Source organism: Ursus maritimus, unplaced genomic scaffold, assembly GCF_017311325.1.
Source record: "Ursus maritimus isolate PB19 unplaced genomic scaffold, ASM1731132v1 scaffold_13, whole genome shotgun sequence".
NCBI lineage: Eukaryota > Metazoa > Chordata > Mammalia > Carnivora > Ursidae > Ursus > Ursus maritimus.
The window spans coordinates 62516509-62534914 of NW_024423675.1; the positions used below are offsets into that span (position 1 = coordinate 62516509).

General features: G+C 52.7%; 1 protein-coding gene across 1 annotated transcript in view; it reads left to right on the forward strand.

Moving 5' to 3' along the window:
* PNLDC1 (PARN like, ribonuclease domain containing 1) overlaps positions 1-17593 on the forward strand; it is a 17970-nt gene extending 377 nt beyond the window's left edge. The window contains exons 3-20 of the mRNA XM_008688556.2: positions 654-711; positions 1020-1093; positions 2298-2337; positions 2879-3002; positions 3164-3252; positions 4897-4997; positions 6440-6516; positions 6697-6840; positions 7339-7408; positions 8894-8979; positions 10114-10169; positions 13117-13181; positions 13613-13666; positions 13853-13895; positions 15285-15384; positions 15689-15864; positions 15993-16091; positions 17380-17593. Of these exons, the coding sequence (XP_008686778.1) occupies positions 654-711; positions 1020-1093; positions 2298-2337; positions 2879-3002; positions 3164-3252; positions 4897-4997; positions 6440-6516; positions 6697-6840; positions 7339-7408; positions 8894-8979; positions 10114-10169; positions 13117-13181; positions 13613-13666; positions 13853-13895; positions 15285-15384; positions 15689-15864; positions 15993-16091; positions 17380-17443 (1520 nt within the window). The 3' untranslated portion in view covers positions 17444-17593. The remainder of the gene's footprint in view (positions 1-653; positions 712-1019; positions 1094-2297; positions 2338-2878; positions 3003-3163; positions 3253-4896; positions 4998-6439; positions 6517-6696; positions 6841-7338; positions 7409-8893; positions 8980-10113; positions 10170-13116; positions 13182-13612; positions 13667-13852; positions 13896-15284; positions 15385-15688; positions 15865-15992; positions 16092-17379) is intronic.
* Positions 17594-18406: the final 813 nt, after the last annotated feature.

The window sequence follows — 18406 nt, forward strand, 5'->3', positions numbered from 1 at the left end:
GGGCGAGGTGTGCAAGCGGACGCCTGTGGGCGGGCACGTGGCGGCACGCGGCCAATCGCCTTGCGAGCCCTTAAGGCGGGCGGCGCGGCGGAAGCGGGTGGCAGCACGTGGCCACGGCGGGCGCCCTCGGTCGAGCTGCGTGGCCATGGACGTGGGCGCCGACGAGTTCGAGCAGAGCCTCCCTCTGCTGCAGGAGCTGGTCCTGGGCGCCGACTTCGTGGGTAAGGCGGGGGGGTCCGGGCTGTGTGGCTGCATGACTCTGGCGGGCGCGAGCCTGCGGAGAGAGGGGGAGGGAGGACTGGACGGGGTGGAAAGGTGAGGCCCAGCCTGGACGGGCGCCAGGCCTCGGGAGGCACCGAGAGGGCCCCTCCGGAAGGCGGGAGAGTCCTTCTCCCGGCAGAGCGGTGGGACGTGAAGCAGCACTTAAGGCCTCGGCCCCGCTGTGGCCCAGGTGGAGCCGAGCCGTGGGATGACTGGCCTGGCTTGTCCTTGCCTTGGCTTTCTCCTTTTCGTCTTCTTGATCCCACCTGGCCTTTTGAGCGCCGATGGGCGCTGACGGTGAGCCGAATACGTCTGCCACCTGCAGCGTTGACAGCAAGAAGAGTGTGACAGTGGTCTGCATCTGGGGACTCTTGTATTTTTTTGCCCCGCAGGTTTGGACATAGAGTTCACGGGCCTTCGCTCTAACCTGTCCCGCCGCCAGCAGATCAGGTAAAGCCAAAGCTGGCTTACAGCTGAGCCAGGGAGGTGGCTCACCCGGGCCCTTGTGCCTAGCGTTCTGGCCATGTCCCCATTCTTTCTCAGCAGGCCCCGTGTTGGCATTGAGGGGGCAGGACAGCACTTTGCGTTGGGGGGGGATCTGGGGACGTGGGCTTTGTCCTCTCAATGCTGGTAGTCTTCCCTAGTGGTAGCAAGGTAAAAGGCTTGCCTCTGGTTGAGAGGGGCCCATCCCGCGCCGAGCCTGTGGAGCCTTGTGCCCTCCCCTTGCCTGTGGAACAAGATGCCTGTTTTTTTCACAGTCTTTTTGACTTGCCCTCGGAGTGGTATCTAAAGACCCGCCGTAGTGTTCAGCAGTTCACCATCTGTCAGATTGGTGAGTGTCCTCTCGGCCGTGTGTTACAAGTTCCTGAAGGAGATACTTGTGTTGTCTTTGTGTATCCTGCTGCTACAACAGCCTTGACCCCTTTCCGAGAGACTGGCTGTGGTTTTGGATGCTTGTTTGGTTTTTGCCTGTATCGTGCCCTTGGGCCCAACACTGTGCAAACGTAGTTTAGGAGCGCCGTTCTCCTGCCTCAGTTCATCAATAGGAAGGAGTCTCTACTATCTTTCGAAGGAAAATGCGTATGATTTTTGTTTACAGAAAACTTTTACAGACAAGATCATGTTATAAGCATCTTGCTCTGCAGCCTTTTTCACTAATGGCGCTTAGAGATCTTTATCAGCATAAACAGATCTCCATTTTTAATAGTCACGTAGTATTTCAAATTGAATATATCGATTGCCTCAGTCTCCTGATGATGCACATTTGGGTTACCTTTTGTGTGTAATAAAACAAGTTGCAGTCATTGTCCTGGTACGTACATGTGTATTTGGTATACTTCGGCAGAGTTTGCTGAGCCCTGCTTTTTCCGTGAATGATGACCATCTGTGTGTGTCTGTTGCTCTCTGTCTTTGTCCTTTGCTATTCTGTTGTGGTTTTTTCCTTAAATGTAAGACCTCTGTGAAAACTCTGTGAAACATAGATATGTTTCTGTTGTCCTGCCCTACTTTGAAGGCTTCTTCACTTTGTGTGGGGTCTCTTTAACAATATGGACATTTTAAAGCCATTAAATGTATAAATCTTCATGGTTTTTAGCATTTCCTCTGGTTAGTTTTAAAACTAGAAAAAATGTCAATATTCTGTGTTTGAAGAACCGTTCACCATTCTATTTTAATAATCTCAGTGTGAATTACAATTTGATAGTTCTCCTGTTCCAAGACTGTGTTTTCTTTCTTTCAAGATTTAATTTATTAGAGCATGAGTGGGGGGAGGAGCAGAAGCAGAGGGAGAAGCAGACTCCCCGCTGAGCAGGGAACCCATGTGGGGCTCAATCCCAGGACCCTGGGACCATGACCTGAGCAGAAGGCAGACGCTTAACTGACTGAGCCACTCAGGCGCCCCCTGTTTTCTTTAAGAGATGATTATTCCAAAGGGTATGCAGTATCTTTAGGTGCAAAGTATTGCTCAAAACGTTTCCTTTCCAAAGCTCTCTTCTGGTAGGTTTTCTTTGGTATTCATTTCCTCCTCTTTCTTCTAGGATTGTCTGTGTTCTCTAGTATTGAAGGGGAGTCAAACAAGTACGTATGAAGACCTTTTGCAAAACACCTGGCTCTTGCCCACTGATCTTCTCCACCTGCTCCCCTCCCACTTCTGCCTCAGGGTCCGAACAGCTTTGGCCCTGGACGTTCCATCCTCTCCTCTACTTCTGTGCCCTTCACCCTGCTGCCGCCTGCAGCTTCTGGCTCGTCCAGGTCTCTCCTGGAGCAGCATCTTTTCTGGGGGCCTATCCCAGCACTTAGGTGCTCCCCTCCCGGTTTCTGTGTCCGCGCCCTGAGGGCCGCAGTTAACACAGTGTCGTAATGAGGTGATGTGGCTCCCAGGCACCAGCAGTCAGAATGCGTGGTGCTGAACGGTGGGCTCAGGACAGGGGCTAGACTCTTCCCGGAGGGAAGGCTCTCTGCCTTTTTCCTTCCGGCCCCAGGACCGGTTAGAACTAGAAATAGCCAACATTCAAATACTCCTCAAATGAAAGGAGGAGCCTGCTCTGACGTCTGCTCTGTGACCTAGAATTTTAAAAACCGTTTTGGCTTTTCCTTCTTACGTTTATTTTTTTTATAGGTATGTAGCCCATTCGTGTAACTTCTTTCTCTTCCCGACGACATTTGGGATCTTGGATTCAGAATTCACTTTCCAGGCTTCTAGTGTTCAGTTTTTGAATCAGTATGGCTTCGACTACAACAAGGTATGGCAGCAGAGGAGGGAATTGGGAAGGTTTTAAAGGTTCTCTGGTCCACCCAGGCTGAGTCCCATTTCCTGTCCACGTGAACTGGACAAGAAAGGTTTCTATCCCTCTGCTCCCCTGCCCAGGGGATGCCTCTACTAGTCTCCTTGTTCCCCGTCTAGTTTCTCAAAAATGGGATCCCATATATGAATGAAGAGCAGGAGAAGAAAATTAAACACAACATCCTGACTGGCAACTGGAGAGTTCGCAGGTAAAGCCTGTTTCTCCGGGGGCTTTGTGATTCTCTGTGGCGTGCTGGCTCCCGGGTACAGGTACGGTGACCTCACGCGCTCACCTTTAGCGGGGGTGGCTCTGGCAGCATGCGATCGACCAAACACAACAGCCCAAAGTGCTGGTGGCTCTCTTCCCTCACCTGCGGTGAGAGCCGTCCTACTGCATCGAGTATGATTTTTGCGTTGAAAAGTGAAGGGAATAAAGAAAAGGCACTGACTCTTAACTCAGTTCTCAAATGAAAAAGGAGGAGATTCATTCCAGAACTGCGGTGGGGGGGGGGCAGGCTCTGTTGGACTCCCTGTGAGATGTTACGCTGGCCTTCGGTGCAATCTCGGGGATGTCTCGGGGTAAATCACAGGTAACCTTGATCATGCCGGTCACATTCCTTGGCCTGGACATATTCCCCCGTGTTCTTGAATCTGTGTGCTCCTGAGGATGGGTCTCTGCGTTTTTTACTTTTCCTTTTTCTTCTTTTTCTTTTTTTTTTAATTCTTTATTTTTAAAGATTTTTATTCATTTATTTGACAGAGCGCACAAGCAGGGGGAGCAGCAGAGGGAGAGGAAGAAGCAGGCTCTGGGGAGCCTGATCTGGGGCTCGATCCAAGGATCCTGGGATCATGACCTGACCCGAAAGCAGATACTTAACTGACTGAGCCAACCGGGCGTCCCTCTGCCTTTTTTCTTTACCCCCCAGTGCCAGTTGTCCTACTCGAAACCAGTACGGCTATAGAGCTGGGGCCAGGAGTGATGGAGTGACAGCATTGTAGGGCCCCCTGGGCCCCAGGCAGGCCGTGCTGGCAGAGTCTGGAGCTGAACTAGTCTTTTCAGCTCTTTGAGCTTTAGATTCTTTGCCTTTATCTGGGGTGGGGAAGTTAAATTAGACCGATATTTAACTCGAATGTTATGACTGAATATTGGGTCCAGATGACTATGTAATATTGGAGGATTTTTTTTTTTTTTTTTTGTAAGTAGGCTCTACGACCAATGTGGGGCTTGAACTCACAATCCCAAGATCAAGAGTCTTGTATTCCACTGACTGAGCCAGCAAGGTGCCCCTGGAGGTGGTGTCTTTGTTTTGTTTTGTTTTGTTTTTTTGGTTTCTTTCCTTCCCTGAAATCCTTATTCTTGGTTTTTCACATAAAAATGTAGCTTTTTGTTAAAGAAGATCTATTTGAATTTTTAACCTCCTGTTATTTTCAAATGTTGGAGAAAAGTCTTTCCTCATCTCAAAATAACACCGTGTTCTTATATTTGTAACATAGAAGACGTGCTTACTGAAGTTCCTGTCTTTTCCTTATTTCACCAGATGGTGCTTTCTCATCCCAAAAGCTGAATTAAGCAGATAGGCCTGACCATAGTGCTTAGTGTTGGCTAGCTCCCAGGCATCCCAGTGAAGCAGGAAGGGATGGAACACGCTCCTGCGATCGGATGGGAGACTATCAGCCGAGTGTTTAGCTCTCTCTTACAGAACAAGACTCAGAAAACAGTCTTTTTGGGATCTGTTTTGTTGCTGAGATCGCAATGTTAAAACTGGAGTCCTCCAAAACTCTTGTCTTGTTAACATTGTCTTAAGGTTCTTGTGGTTTTCTCCAGCATCCCATTTTCATGTGCCCGTTTTCAGTTCTCTGGACAAAGACCAGATCAAGGTGGTGATCGATGAGGTGACACGGTGGCTGGACTTGGCGGAGGAGGGCGACTGGATGACTCTCCCTGGTATTGCTGGTAGGCAGGAGGCTGCTCCCCCAGCCAGGGGGTGTTGGGGCCGGTCACTGTCGGGTGCAGGGGTTGGGGGGCACATACCTCTCCTTCCTGTGGATGCCGGGCGTTGGCTCAGCAGGCGTGTTGTCATTGGGCTTAGATAAAGCTCTGACCTCAACTCAGAAGCTGGAGGCTTTTTGACCTGTTTTGAGTTTTAAGGTTGACGAAGTCCAGTTCCATTCAGAGTCGTCTTTTTTATCCAATCCTGAGAGCCCTGTGTTATGTTTACTTTTGTTCATCTCTGGATTTTGTTTCCCCATGACACTGTGGAATCACAATGAACGTGCCCTCAATTAGTGGTCCTTAGGCCTGGTTTGTGGACCCCCGGGATCTCAAACCTTTTCCAAGGGGTCCACAAGGTCAAAAGTCTTGTCAAAATCGCACTCCGCTGTCACTTGCCGTTGTCACCGGGCATTTGCATGGATAGTACTGGGGGGGGGAGCAGGGGGTAAAAATGCACCTTGGCGCAGACCCTGCTGACCGCCCTCGTGTTCTTTGTCACCACTTCCAGGTTAGAAACACAAAATCTAGTTTTTATGAACTACCTTCGTGGCAAAGAAGTAGTAATTCTTAATTTTATTACATCTCAACATTTTGCTGATCTTATAATTTCGATGTGTCAAAATACATATGTGTAAAACCTTGCTGTTGCTAACCGAAGTGTAGTGGTTGTTGGGAGGAAAGCGCTTGTGCGCGTTTCTGAGCTGGGAGCTGAATCCGCTCCTTTTCTTTTAATGGAATGTCATTTTTACACGGAAGAACGGACTGTGGTTATTTTGATTTGGGTATTTTCAGTGCTTTTCTCAAGTGAGAAAAATAAACCTGTCACTTGTAGGAAAATAACTCGCAGAATTTGCGAGTGATAAAATTTGAGCTTTCCATCAAAAACTAAAATTTTGGAAAACTCAGGCCTGCCACTGTGAACTTGACAAGCTTCCCAACACTGAGACCGTTCCGATGGTCCGCGGCCACATGTACAAGTGTCTTTTATTGCTAGTGTATCATGAAATGTATGACCATCAGAAGATTTGAGTAACTCCAAAAACTAACATTTTTCATGTAACTAATACATGACGTTACAAAATTACAGGCAGCAGCGTAATGGGTTTATTATTTTAAAAGAGAACTTTACACTGTTTAATGTACGCTGTTCTAACGCGGTGAATGTCAAAAGCTATAACTCCCACACAAAGGCTCATCAGGGTTGTCCGTGTCAGAGTGGCCCTGGGATAAACTTCGAGAATGGATGTGAATGCTCTCCCTGTCATGGGGGCTCCTGGGCTTAGGTATGCCTAAGAACTGCCTCTCCATTGTCTCCATGCATCTCTCAAACCCTCCTTCTCCTGAGGGGAAGGTGAACTGCTGTCTGGGTGGTTCTGTGCGAGCCTTGTGTTTCCTTGCCACAGGCTTCCAGGCCTTTGAGGTCCAGCTGGTACTGAGGCAGGCCCTCCCCGACATCTGGACAGTCCTGAGAGACCAGGGGGTGAGTTCCCACCTGTGAACAGGTGGTCCGAGCGGCTCCATTCTCACTCATTCCACCCAATCTGGCCTCTGTGAAAGGCTTTCTCTTGTCTTTTCTCCTCTCCTTTTGAGAGGAACCGCTTCTTTGGCTTTGTTCCCAGGAACCCAGGATTCAGAGAACTTGTCTCTACTTTTGTCTCAGATATTAGTGAAAAAAGTGAGTAAACAACATCGCTGGTATCTTGAGAACACCTCCTGTGATCGAGCGAGCTGTTGGAAGGAGAAAATTCTTCTCTCTGCCAGGGGTTTTTCATTGTTTTTCCAGATGCTGGTGAAAGCCCAGAAGGTTGGAAAAATCTCTTTTCTTGCCCTCTAGTAGTCATTTGTATATCTGGCTATAGAAGTATCCTGGGTCCTCCAACAAAAATAAAATTCCTTGAGATAAGTGGTTCTTTCCTGTCAGTAACTGGCTTTCTAGATCTAGCCCGCTTTCCCCAAATGGTGATGGGTAAGCTGGGACAGTGTCCTCATAAAACCCTGCAGTTCCTTTCCCCCTGTTGGGCACAGGGCCGCTTCACTACTAGCTGACCTGGGACTGCTGGGGGAAGTTCTTCAGTTTAAACCCCCAGCATGGACGCCCTGCCCCACAGCCCTCCTGCACCCTTCTCGTCATCCCGGCATTGGAGCCGTCAGGCCACCTCTCATGAGGGTGGGGTGAAGGGGGTGGACTGCTATGTGGTAGGATCGCCGTGGGTTCTCAGGTTACCCCCTCTGTGAGAGCATGTTCACCTTGGATGCCTGTTTTTAAACCTCCTCTCTACCCCCTGTTGATCCCTCCAAGTAGCCCCTGGTGGGCCACAACATGATGATGGATCTGCTGCACCTTCATGAGAAGTTCTTCCGGCCGCTCCCAGGTACGGGCACACCTGCCATCGCCTTGTCTGTCTTCACTTGCCGCCTTGTGAGGGGGTGTGGGCCGGAGTCGTCCTGTCTGTCTCCCCGCAGTCCGCGGGCTTCTGCAGAGTCCTAGGACCTCTGTGCCTGTTCCCATTTTCCCGGAGTGGAAGCCAGGTGCCGTTCTGGCAGAAAACTGTACATCTGAGTGGACGCTCCGGCCCCCATTATGGAAGATGTCCCAGGTCCTCATACAATACCTTGCAAAATCAGAAATGTGAGCAGGAGAGAAGCTTCCTTCGATCTCGGCTATAATCCTAACACTTTGCCTTTTCCTCTGTGGGTTCTCACAAATTAGCTCACACTACCTAGTTGATTTTATGTTTGGCTTTATTTCCACTTACCCAAAGCATTTGTGTCCTTGATCTAATAAATGCCATATCAGTGGCTGTGTGGCCTTGTCTTGTGGCTGGGCCATACTTTTCCATGACTGATGGTGCCCTGGTTGCATGTACAACAGGGTAGTGTAGCCGTTAAAAGTATGGACTCGGGAGCCATGCTTGGGTCCTCATTCCACCCCTTGTTACATGTGTGAGCTCCGGTGGTACCAACATTCTCCTATCGAGGCATTAAATGAAGTAACGTATGCTGTCTAGATGAAGAGGGTGAGACTGTTCTAAGATTTCCCCAAGAATTGAATTGACAACACACCTCAGTTTGAGCGTATTGAGGAAATTGGAGGAGAAGTAGGGGTAAAGCTAATAAGCCATGACCAGAAAAACTAAGACAACAAAACAAAATTGCTGGGAGAACAAGAGCTAGGTAAGAAAGGAAAGGGGGGGGGGAATGTGGCTTGGTCCTGCGAGAGCGAGGAGGTGCAGGCCCAGGGGTGAGTCAGGAGTCAGGCTGTCCTCCAGGTGCCACAAACTGGGGAAATCGCCCACAGCACAGTGCTGCGTTTTGAGCGATCTGGGAGCAAACACCCAGAGGAAAGGCCTGGAAAGTGCTTGTCTGGGGAGTGGGATGAGGAGAGCAAGGCTTGTGTTGGTTGGGTTCGCAACAAACCTCTTTCAACTGTATTTAGGCAGGCCTTTGGTAAGGACTTAAGCTATCGATTGGCTTATTTATCAGGGCACTTCACTCAATTTTTAGTTGATTTTTCTCGGATCTTCTCTGAATAGTCCCTTACAAGTGACGATTCAGTATCTGCCTTTTCAATAGCACTTTTTTCTCCTTTTTTCCGTTGGTTAGAACCCTGCAAACTACATTAATGTTGACACATAGACAATATCCTGGATTTAATGGAAAGCATTTGGCTTTAACCACCATGAATGGTGATGGCAGGTCGGTTTGAGATCTGTCAGTTCTTAATAATTTAGTAGAAAGGATGTTTTTAATTCCCATTTTGTTTGCTTTCTTTGTTAATGTTGGTGACAAGCTAGGTTGGAGAGCCTTCCTCTCCATGTTTACCAATAAACTCCCTTCTGTCTGGTCTTTCCCTTCAGAAAGCTATGATCAATTTAAGCTGAATATCCACAACCTATTTCCTGTTCTCATTGACACCAAGAACGTGACCAAGGATATCTGGAAGGTAATGAATGGGACTGCTTTGGGTTAAGGACTGCTTTGTCCCAGTCACACGTCACTTTGTCTCTTTTTAAACATCATTCCTGGAATCCTTCTCTCATATTTTACAACCAGCATTCACTTCCTTTGTGTTTTAGCATTGGGTTATCCTGTTAGCTTCTGAGTGTTTTCCTTGCCTCATTCAAGTTCCCATGTTATGAATGAGTTATATGGAGCTTGTCTGGTCTAAATAAGCATTCCGCAGAACACTCGTGCCAGGACTTGAGGTTTGGGTGAGGAGTATTCGCACCAGCTCAAGGAGCATCCGGGTGGAGGAGGCTCTGAAAAACCTTTACCGAGGCATAAGGTCATGGGTTTTCCACCCTGAGGGTGTTACGATCACCTGGGAGGCCAAAGCCTGACACCTGGGTCCCTCCACCAGCTTCCTGTGGTTTAGAGGGATGGGGAGAGGTATTTCAAAAGCTCCCCGGTGTCTTGTGTAGTTAGGGCGTGAACCACACATGGAGAAGGGAGGCACCCAACTGGCTTAAATGCTTCTTCGAAGTTAAACTGAGGAACAGAGAAAGGGGAATCAGATCAGTGTTTTGAAGCCTGAAGCTGGTTACTTGAGGTCAGTTATTCAGTAAGGGAGCCACAGAAACGGCGCTGGGTTGCTTGGTACGTCCTTGTCCGGAGCACGTTCCTTACTGTAGCTCCCTGGTTTCCAGCTCCTGCACGCTGCTGTGATGCCGCTCGCGTCCATGTGGCGCAGTCCTAGCATGAAGCTGGGAGGACCCATGTGGACTCCTTGCCACACAGGATGAGCTCTAGGGTGACCCTGGTTCTCAGAGCGCCTAGTGTCCTGCGTGTGTCCTTGGCCATGGCCTGGCGCTCTGGAGGCGTGCATTTATGGAACCCCTTAAACACGTGTCTTTGCAGGAAGGTGGTAGGAGTTGTTGCAGTTTTCCAGCTTTGGTTTTTGGGTGCCTTCTAGGAAGCCCAAGATTACTAGGTGCCTGGACATCCTGATCCAGGAATAAGGACACTTGTGTTTGAATAGAAAGGGGGGTTTATAGGGATTATTTTCCAGGTTCTTTTAATGGCCATTTGGTAATACCCAAGGCAGATATTTTCCCTGCTTTGTTTTCCGTAATTTTAGGAACTGAATTTCCCAAGGGTTTCAAATCTTTCAGAAGTTTATGAAGTCCTAAACAGGTAAGGAAGCCTCTAGTGGTTTTGTTTTGTTTTTTTGAGCTGGTAGAGCAGGGGTTCTCAGTGGGGGAGGGGGTGGATTTTATTCCCCAGGACACGTCTGGCAATGGTGAGGCATTTTGGGTTGTTACAAGTGGGGGCTGTACTGGTTTCTGGTGAGTAGAGGCCAGGATGCATGGGAACAGCCCCCGACAGCCGAGACTTCCCCAGCACATGGTGTTCCCGGTGCTGAGGTGGTACCCCGGTCTAGAGGGGCAGGAACCCATAGAATACCTGCAGCTGTTGGATTATGTGGCGGATCTGGTGGGCGGGGTTTCGTTTCTCTTGATTTGTGTCTGATTGCGGGCGCGATAAGCTCCAGCAGAGTGGGCTGTTTTCCTCTCGGACCCTGGTGTTTCTCACGGGCCTGCCGTGGGGCCGAATGGCGCGCCCCAAAAACTTGAGTGAATGAATGACCCCAGTGCTAGGGACAACCCTGACCTTTCTGTAGGAGAAGCAGCTCCCACCTCCCCTCACAGCCCTGAACCCACTGTGGCCTGGGTACGTGCTGGTGCTGGTGGAGACACACAGTGCCTGGGAGCACCGGGGTCTGGGGGCGTCTCTGCTCCCTCCCCACCAGCTGGTAGGACCAGCAAACCCCAGCCATGAAGAGGCATCGTGGCAGCTGAAGGTGACACCTTTGTGAAAGGAGAACGGGTCTGTGGGTCTGTTGGTGACAGTCCTCTGACCACCTGCATGGCCCTGCCCAGTGCAGTGTGTGGTAGTCTCCTCTAGGTCCTTGTGCTTGCTCTTCTCCTTCCTCCAATGTCCCCCCTCCCCTCCTCCCCCCAGGTCCCCATTTCCAGGAAGACAATAAGAGGCCAAATGCAGGCAGCCTCACTCCCTGCCCTCCCCTCCAGACATTTGCGGCTTGTCTTTGTCAGGGTCTGTCCAGCAGCAGCACACTTGAGCGCCTCCTGTGCGCGGGGCCCAGGCAGGAAGGGCTGCCCTCCGCCCTCCTTCCAGCCTTCAGCCCCGTGGTCCTCCCTCCGATGGCTGGGCAGTGTCCCTGGCGGGGCCTCCAGCCTGGCCCTCTCCACTCCCTCGCCATCAGCCTTGTTCTCCTGGCTCAGAAACTGCAGAGCCCCCTCCCGACTCCGCGCTCTCTACACGGTCTTCCTTCTCTTGGCGACCTGTCTCTTCAGGGATCTCTGTGAGGCCGTGGCCCACGGAGGTCGGGTTCTCTTCCCTCGCGGAACTCGCTCGTGAGCTTGTCCGGTGCAGACTGTCATCTCAGCCGAGGGGCCGACGCATGGGAGGCACGTGGAGCGGGTGTGGGGACTGCTCTCCGGCGCCCGGCACCCTTGGCCTCCCCTCCTGTGCTTTGGTGCTACCCTTCCCTGGATTTCTGAATTTCTGGTGGGTTTTGTTTCTTCAGCCCATTCCTTGTGGGCTCTTGTTCTTCTGCCCAGCCCTTAAGTCCCTCCAGGGTCCCTCCTTGGCCCCCTTCTTGCTCGTCACTGTGTCCCTGGGTGACCGAATCCACTGCCTTAGCCTCAGCTCCGCCTGCCCGTGACCGTTTAGATCTCCAGGACACGCCCTCACTCACTGCCTGGCCACCAGGCCTTCCGGCCCACATGGCCATGAGCACCTTTAACGTGGCATCGTTCTCGGTCCTCAAACCCACCTCTGCCTGGCACCTTGCCAAGTCCTTATGGCCCCAGGGGCTGTGCTGAGAGTCGTGTGCCCACGTGAGGGGTTTGCTGGAAACACACAGGCTCTGAAACGAGACTGCTTGGGTTGGAAGCCCGGCTTTGCCACCCACTGGCTTGTGAGCAACCTTGAGAGGACGCCTGAATCTCTCTGAGCCTCCGTCGTACCGCCTGTGACCTGAGGGGAGCTCGAGGTGGCCGTGGAGATGAGGTGCTCGCACGCGGGAGGGACTTGGACCCAGGCCTGCGTTTGGCCTGGAACCGGATGGGCACACGCACTGGACGGGTGGAGACTGGCGGTGCAGAGGCCTCGGCACAGACGGAGGCTCTAAGAGGTTTTGTCGGAAACAAAGGGAAGGTTTCCTCCTTGAGCGTCACCAGCCGTGTCAGAGCCGGGGCCGGGCCGGCCACACCGTCTCGCCCGCGGACTCCTGTGTGTCGGACGCCCTGAGCGTCTCTGGGGTCTGTCAGGTCTGCCCTCCCCTGCGTGCCCAGCTTCCTTGCCTTCGCCCCGGCCGCTCTCATTGCAGGGATGACAGAGGCCCCAGCGTGTCCCATGGCCTGTCCTGGCTCTTTGCTCACCGCCGCTGCAATGATCTTTTGAACACGTGAACCTGACTGGGCCAGGTTTTGGGTCGTTCTTCCCGGTGTTTCTGAAGCCTCCCCACCACAGATCACCTGAGCTCTTTTAGTGGCCCTTGCCCTTCCCACGGGGGCTTCGGCCACACCGCTCGCCTCGGCAGCGCCCGTCGGGCCTCGCTCCCTTTCCCTCGCTGCCGTTGTACGTTCTTTGGGCTCCAAATGCCAGACACCTCCCCGGGGCTCAAAGCCGAGCGAGTCCCTGTGGTTCGGGACTCCTGTGGTACCGCCTGCTTCAGGAAGCCTTCCCCCCCTCCTGCCCGCGGCCTCCCTATCCTCCGGTGCTCCCTGCATGATTGGGCGCTGCAGCAGCGGGGCCGGCCCTGCAGCTGCCCTCTGGGCCGCGGGTCACTCTGCGGGTGGAGCCGGGGTCCAGCGTGTCCCGGTAGCTTGGCTCCGGCTCGGCGTGTGGCAGGTGCTGCAGCCTCCCGCCCGGCTGTGCCCCCTCACCTGCCCTGGGCCTGCCTAGCAAGACCCTACCTGCCTCTTCCTGTTTGTCTTTTTTTTAAAAAGGCACCCCCGTCCCGAGGACCCTTTTACTTGCATTACTGGGGTGAGGAGAGACCAAGAAGGGCTTATTTGCAGGGAATATTCCTTATCCTGTTTTTCTTCTCTACTAGCGACTTGAATCCTACTAAAAATTCTGGGCCAGAGGTCATTCACGCAAGCAAGTGTGAGAAATACGGTATGTTCCTGCGAGCAGAAGCTGCTCCACGGTCGGCAAAGTCCTGAGGTGCCAGAGCAGAGGCCTGGCCTCCCCACGGGCAGGGGCATGGGAGGGCCGTGTGGGGTGCTCCATCGTTTTCCTCTCTGTGCTCCATGTACCCGCCCCCCTTACAAAGGAGCCATCCCAGAAGGCTCACTGGCTCCCCTTGGACATGTGGCTGGCCTGCCGGGAGGCTCTCTCCCTTGGCTTCCTGCCACTGTGGGGGACCGGGGTGAAGACAGGTGTGGGTGGGGAGAAGGGCACACACATCTCTGGAGGGATGGTGGTTGTCGGTGGTGTGCGCACGGCCAGCACGGGTGTGCAGCTGGCGGGGGGGAAAAGACTCCCTGTCCAGGCCACGTTCTGACGGCCGGTCCACTCTCTCTCCTGCTTCTGGAACGCTGCTTCAGTTGAGACCAAGTACCCCCACGAGGCTGCGTACGATGCCTTCCTCTGTGGATCAGGTGAGAGTTGTTGTCCTCCAAAAAGGGTCTCCTGCTTTATTTGTGGTAAGCCCCCATCATCCCGAGGCGCTGCATTTATTCCGAGGTGGGTTGCATGTAACAGAAATAAAGCAGGAGTGTGCGTACTTTGATGGGGTGATCTGGTTGAGCCTGGACGTGTATTACATCTCTAGCTTTTCCCCCCAGTTCTTCTGAAAGTGGCACACTTGCTCCTGTGGAGAGTACATGGGTGAGTGTTCCTTCCCTCCTGTTCGCAAACAGTGGTCTGATTTCCTGAGCCCTGGCTGTAAGCTAAGACCTCCGGGTTCCTGTGGCTCTCCCAAAGATGGGAGGGTGCAGAATGTTGTGGTGCAGAGACGGTCCCTGACTGAGCAGTTGCCGCTCCTCTGTGGGATGGCCTTTCCTACGGCCCCCTCTGTGCTGGCCCGGGGCCCCTGTGTCAGCACTGGGAAAATTCAAGTGCCAGGAGGCCAAGGCAATAAGGTCAGGTGCAGGGCCTCACACCTGCCTCGGTGCTTCCCAGTGTGGTAGGCTGGCTTTGTCGGTTACCCACCTGCTTCTCGTAACCATGGAAATCACAGTGAGGTGAGAGGGCACATCCTTACGGTCCACACAGTCAGGCTGAGGAGAAGGGTAGTGACTGGAATAAGGCATACAGGGGAGACATTCTTAAAATCCCAAATTGGAATCTTAAATGCATTTCCGCATGGCAACATCTTCCTTGATGCCTACAGCACCAGGCTCCTAGGTCTCAGTGCCACACTCGGAATATGTGTTCTAGACACTGACCTTGGTTAAATAGGATTAGGCCTGGCGGAGGAGCGAGTCAAAATTTTAACAGGGTCTTTGAGGCTGACTTTTCAGACTAATGAAATTAATAATTTTGGACTAATCTATTTGGTATTTTCATTTTAGTAATGGCTGTTATGCATAGAAATACTCTCTGACCTATTGATTTGATGCTTATAACTTAAATAAGAAATGTGTCCCCTCTCCCTCTTCCCTGTGCTTTGACAGCATCTGAGTGCTGACTGGGAGGTACACGTGTGCCAGACGGGGAAGGCCCCTAGTAGCAGGCGAGCCCCCCATGCCGTGCACATGGGTGCCTTCCATCCTTGTGTTCTAATCCTCCTGACCTAAACACCGTCTTAGGTGTAGAGAAGTTCCATAGCGGCCCAGGCCTGCCTGGTCCGAGGCCTTTGCTTCCCCCCGGACCTGGGCTCCAGTGTGTGGTCATGTCTGCATGGAGGCAGGGCACGCTAGAACGAGGGCCGAGGGATGGCCATTTGGGATCGAGGCTGATGTCCTGTCAAGTGGACCTTTGGACCGTGGCCTCTCACTAATTCTCTGAGCCCATGGCTGATGTTTGTCAAGGAATCTTTACCCAGGTGTCACTGGCAGATGGTGACCACTGGCACCTCTGCTCTGGCTGCGGCCCTGGAGAGTGATCTGTGGGATTGGTCGGTGGGGGAAGCCCACCGATTTGGAGGGAGGAAGAGGGAGAGTGCTCTGAGGTGGTGCCCTCCTCTGTTCCGTCCCCAGACCCTTCTCTGTGGCTGAGGACCATGCTTGACCGCTGGTGTGCCTGAATGCTTTGGGGTTTTCTCTGTCCCTGTAGTGCCGGCCCCATGCCTGAGCCCTCCTTCCCTCTGTACCTCGACTTGCTGGCTCCCTATGTGAACCAGGTGAATCTTATCCGAGCCGGGGTCCCTAAGATTGTGAGTAGCCTTTGTTTTGCTCCTTTCCCCTCCTCAGAGGCGTGTGCTGGGAAGCAGCCTGGTTTTCTCGGGAATCTCTCAGAGGTGGTCTGATAACAAGCAAAACCAGAGAGAAGAGGGTGCCCCCGCCCCTGCGAGGCTTGTTCTTTTCCTGTGTCTTCCTGCCCAAACCGACATGTGTGCGCACATTCCTTCTGTCCCCTTCCAGCCCAGAGCCTCTCCTACCCTCCCAGTATTTTCAAACCAGGTAGGTTGTCTGTAGGAATCGCAGAAAATCTCCTCTCTTCTTCTCCCTGCCTTCTAGAATTTTTCGGGTCCAGATTGCCCCAGTATCCGACCTCCCATCCTCCTCCTTCATGTCCGGAGGTGGCCTGAGGTCAGCGAGCAGCAGGTCTATTGGGAGTTTCAGAATCTCTGCAAGTTCGATGTGCGGCGACTCTCGAGGAGCCAGTTCCTGCTCTTGACCAATAAGTTTAAGGAGTAGGTGCCTCGGCTCTCTGCCTGTCCCCATGCCCCACAGCTGCCCCATCTCTTTGCGGCATCTTGGAGCCTGCTTGGAGCAGCAGGTCTGATACTCGAACGCCTGACCTAAGAACGTCTCTTGGCAGTGCTCGGAGCATCCTGAAGGAGTACAGGGGCCACCCCACCCTGCAGGTCTCCCTGTACCGGTACTGGAGGCACTCCCCGAACATCAACTGCCTGTTACAGTAAGTGATCGGAACCACGATGAGGTCCCAGCCGGGGCTGAGTGGAGCAGAGTTCACTAGCTGGTGTGTGGGTGTTTAAAGATGCATTTATTTGAGAGTGAAACGAGTGGAGGGAGGGGCAGGGGGAGAGGGAGAGAGAATCTGAAGCAGATTCCCCACTGAGCGCAGAGCACACATGATGCGGGGCTCCATCTCATGACCCTGAGATCACAGCCCGAGCCAAAACCAAGAGTTGGAAGCTCAACCGACGGAGCCCCCCAGGCGCCCCACTAATGTGTTGTAAAGGGGTCATTGACAAGTATGGCGACCTGAAGCTCCTTCAGTAACGCTGGACGGGCATTTATTGAACGTCCGCTGTGTTGGGTACTGTCGTAGGTTCTAGGCTTCATCAACGAATAAAACAAAATCCCTGCTGTCCTAGAACTCCTGCTCCAGTGGGAGGTAACAGCAAACTAGTGAATTGCAGGATAGATCAGGTGACAAGTGTTTATTAGAAACAAGAACAGGTCAGGAGGTGGGAGTGAGGGGTCAGAAGGGGGGGGTTACTCGTTGACGGAGAAGATGGGGACCCCATTAAAGTCTCCAAGGAGGTAAGGGAATGAGCCAGGGAGAGCACTGGGGCGGACTGTCCTGGCAGTGGAGCAGAGGCCCTTGAGTGGGGAGCCTCTGGTAAATCGAGGGGCCGTGAGCAGACCACGAGGAGAGGCTGGGGAGGAACGTGGGCCCGATGGAGGGGAGGGCTGTGGGGAAGGGCTGTGGGAGAAGCTGTGGGTGGCTGGAAATTTTCAGGAGCGGTGGGACGTTTGGCTCTGTGTGAGGCAGCCTGCAGAGAACACAGAGGGCTGGGGAGCCAGGCGGGCAGACTGTCCAGGTGGGGCTTGGACTGCGTGGTGGCAGAATGGGGCCCTGAAGAGGGATCATGGACCGACTGGAGCAGGGTCGAGTCTGAATCAGGGTTTTTGGCTCTGGATGGAATTGCTCTGAGGATTTTGGCTTGCTGGTTGGGAGCCATATCTATAGAAAACCGCACGCATGAAGAAAAATGTTTGGCTCCTAGGCAGTCTTTTTTCCATCTGTCAACCTCTGATGTAAATCACTAGAAAAATGACTTATCTGCGTGTGTCTCAGAGCCATTCTGCCCTCAAGGCAGAAGTTCACGCTGGGAGAATGATGGGAAGACGGGAACGTCTGGGTGAGCAGGGTGGGGGTCTGCGTGTCTGTGCTTTGGACCTGCCCGTTCTCACACAGCCCACCGCCGTCCAGGACTGCTGACCTCTCTGTCTTGCAGGGTCTGTGGCGTGGTCACCACCTGGGCCCTCCTGGCACTTCTCCTCGGAAGACCTGGCCTCTGAGTGCAGCCAGCAATCTCTGTCCTATCTCTGCACCCCCCTGGGACAGCCATCCGTTCGGGTTTTTCGTGGGTTTTGTTTGCGTAAATCATATTTTACTTGCAGACCAGTCTGTGTGGTCCTTGCGAAGAGCTTTGTTTTGAATGTGAAATTCTGTAGCGATTATCAACGATAAAGAAATCCTTATATGTGGTGCTTTTGTGGCCGGAACTTTTCTTTCTTTAAATGGGGGACAAGTCTCCACCTCTGGGAATTGAGGCTGGACCCCCAGAGGGCCTCATGCACAGACACCTAGCTCCGGAGCTAGATGGCAGATGAACCAAAGGCTCCGTTATTTCTGGGAGAGGAGTTCTTGGCCCCGAGGCCGTTTTCCAGACCTACATCCCTACCAGCCTGAGTTTCGTAAAGGGAAAAAAAATGAAGCTAAGTCTCCATGTGCATTTGTGATGTTTATGGTAACGTTTTATGGTTTATAATATTTAACACTCACTTCAGAAACAAAGATTCCCGTGCCACAGCTGTGTATCTTGCGAGGCCAGGTATAATCCAGTTATTTCGCTTTCCCTGCGGTGGGCCACGCTGGGGGTCCCGCCTCACCCAGCTTTATCATAGCTGTTCTTTATTGGAAGTTGAACTTGGCTGGGCTGTTTACTCAACCGTGAACTTCACTTACCGATTCAGCAAAGCCCCCTTAAATTTGGGGTGAGGGGTGGGGTGCAGGGGAGTTTTTTCTCCATAAAGCAGAGGCCTTAGTGGTGGCAGCTGTCCCAACGGAGGGTGTGGGAGCTGCCATTCCAGAAGCCCCAGGCCTGTCCTGAGGGATGTGAGTGACCGGTGGGCTGCTGTCCCTCGAGATTCAGGGCAGCTCGTGGTCAGACCAGTGAAAGCATGCTCTCAGTGGGGTGGGGGTGAGAAAGTTGTACCCGTTTGTCCAAAAGGCATCCTGGTAGGGTTCCCCCCCCCCCC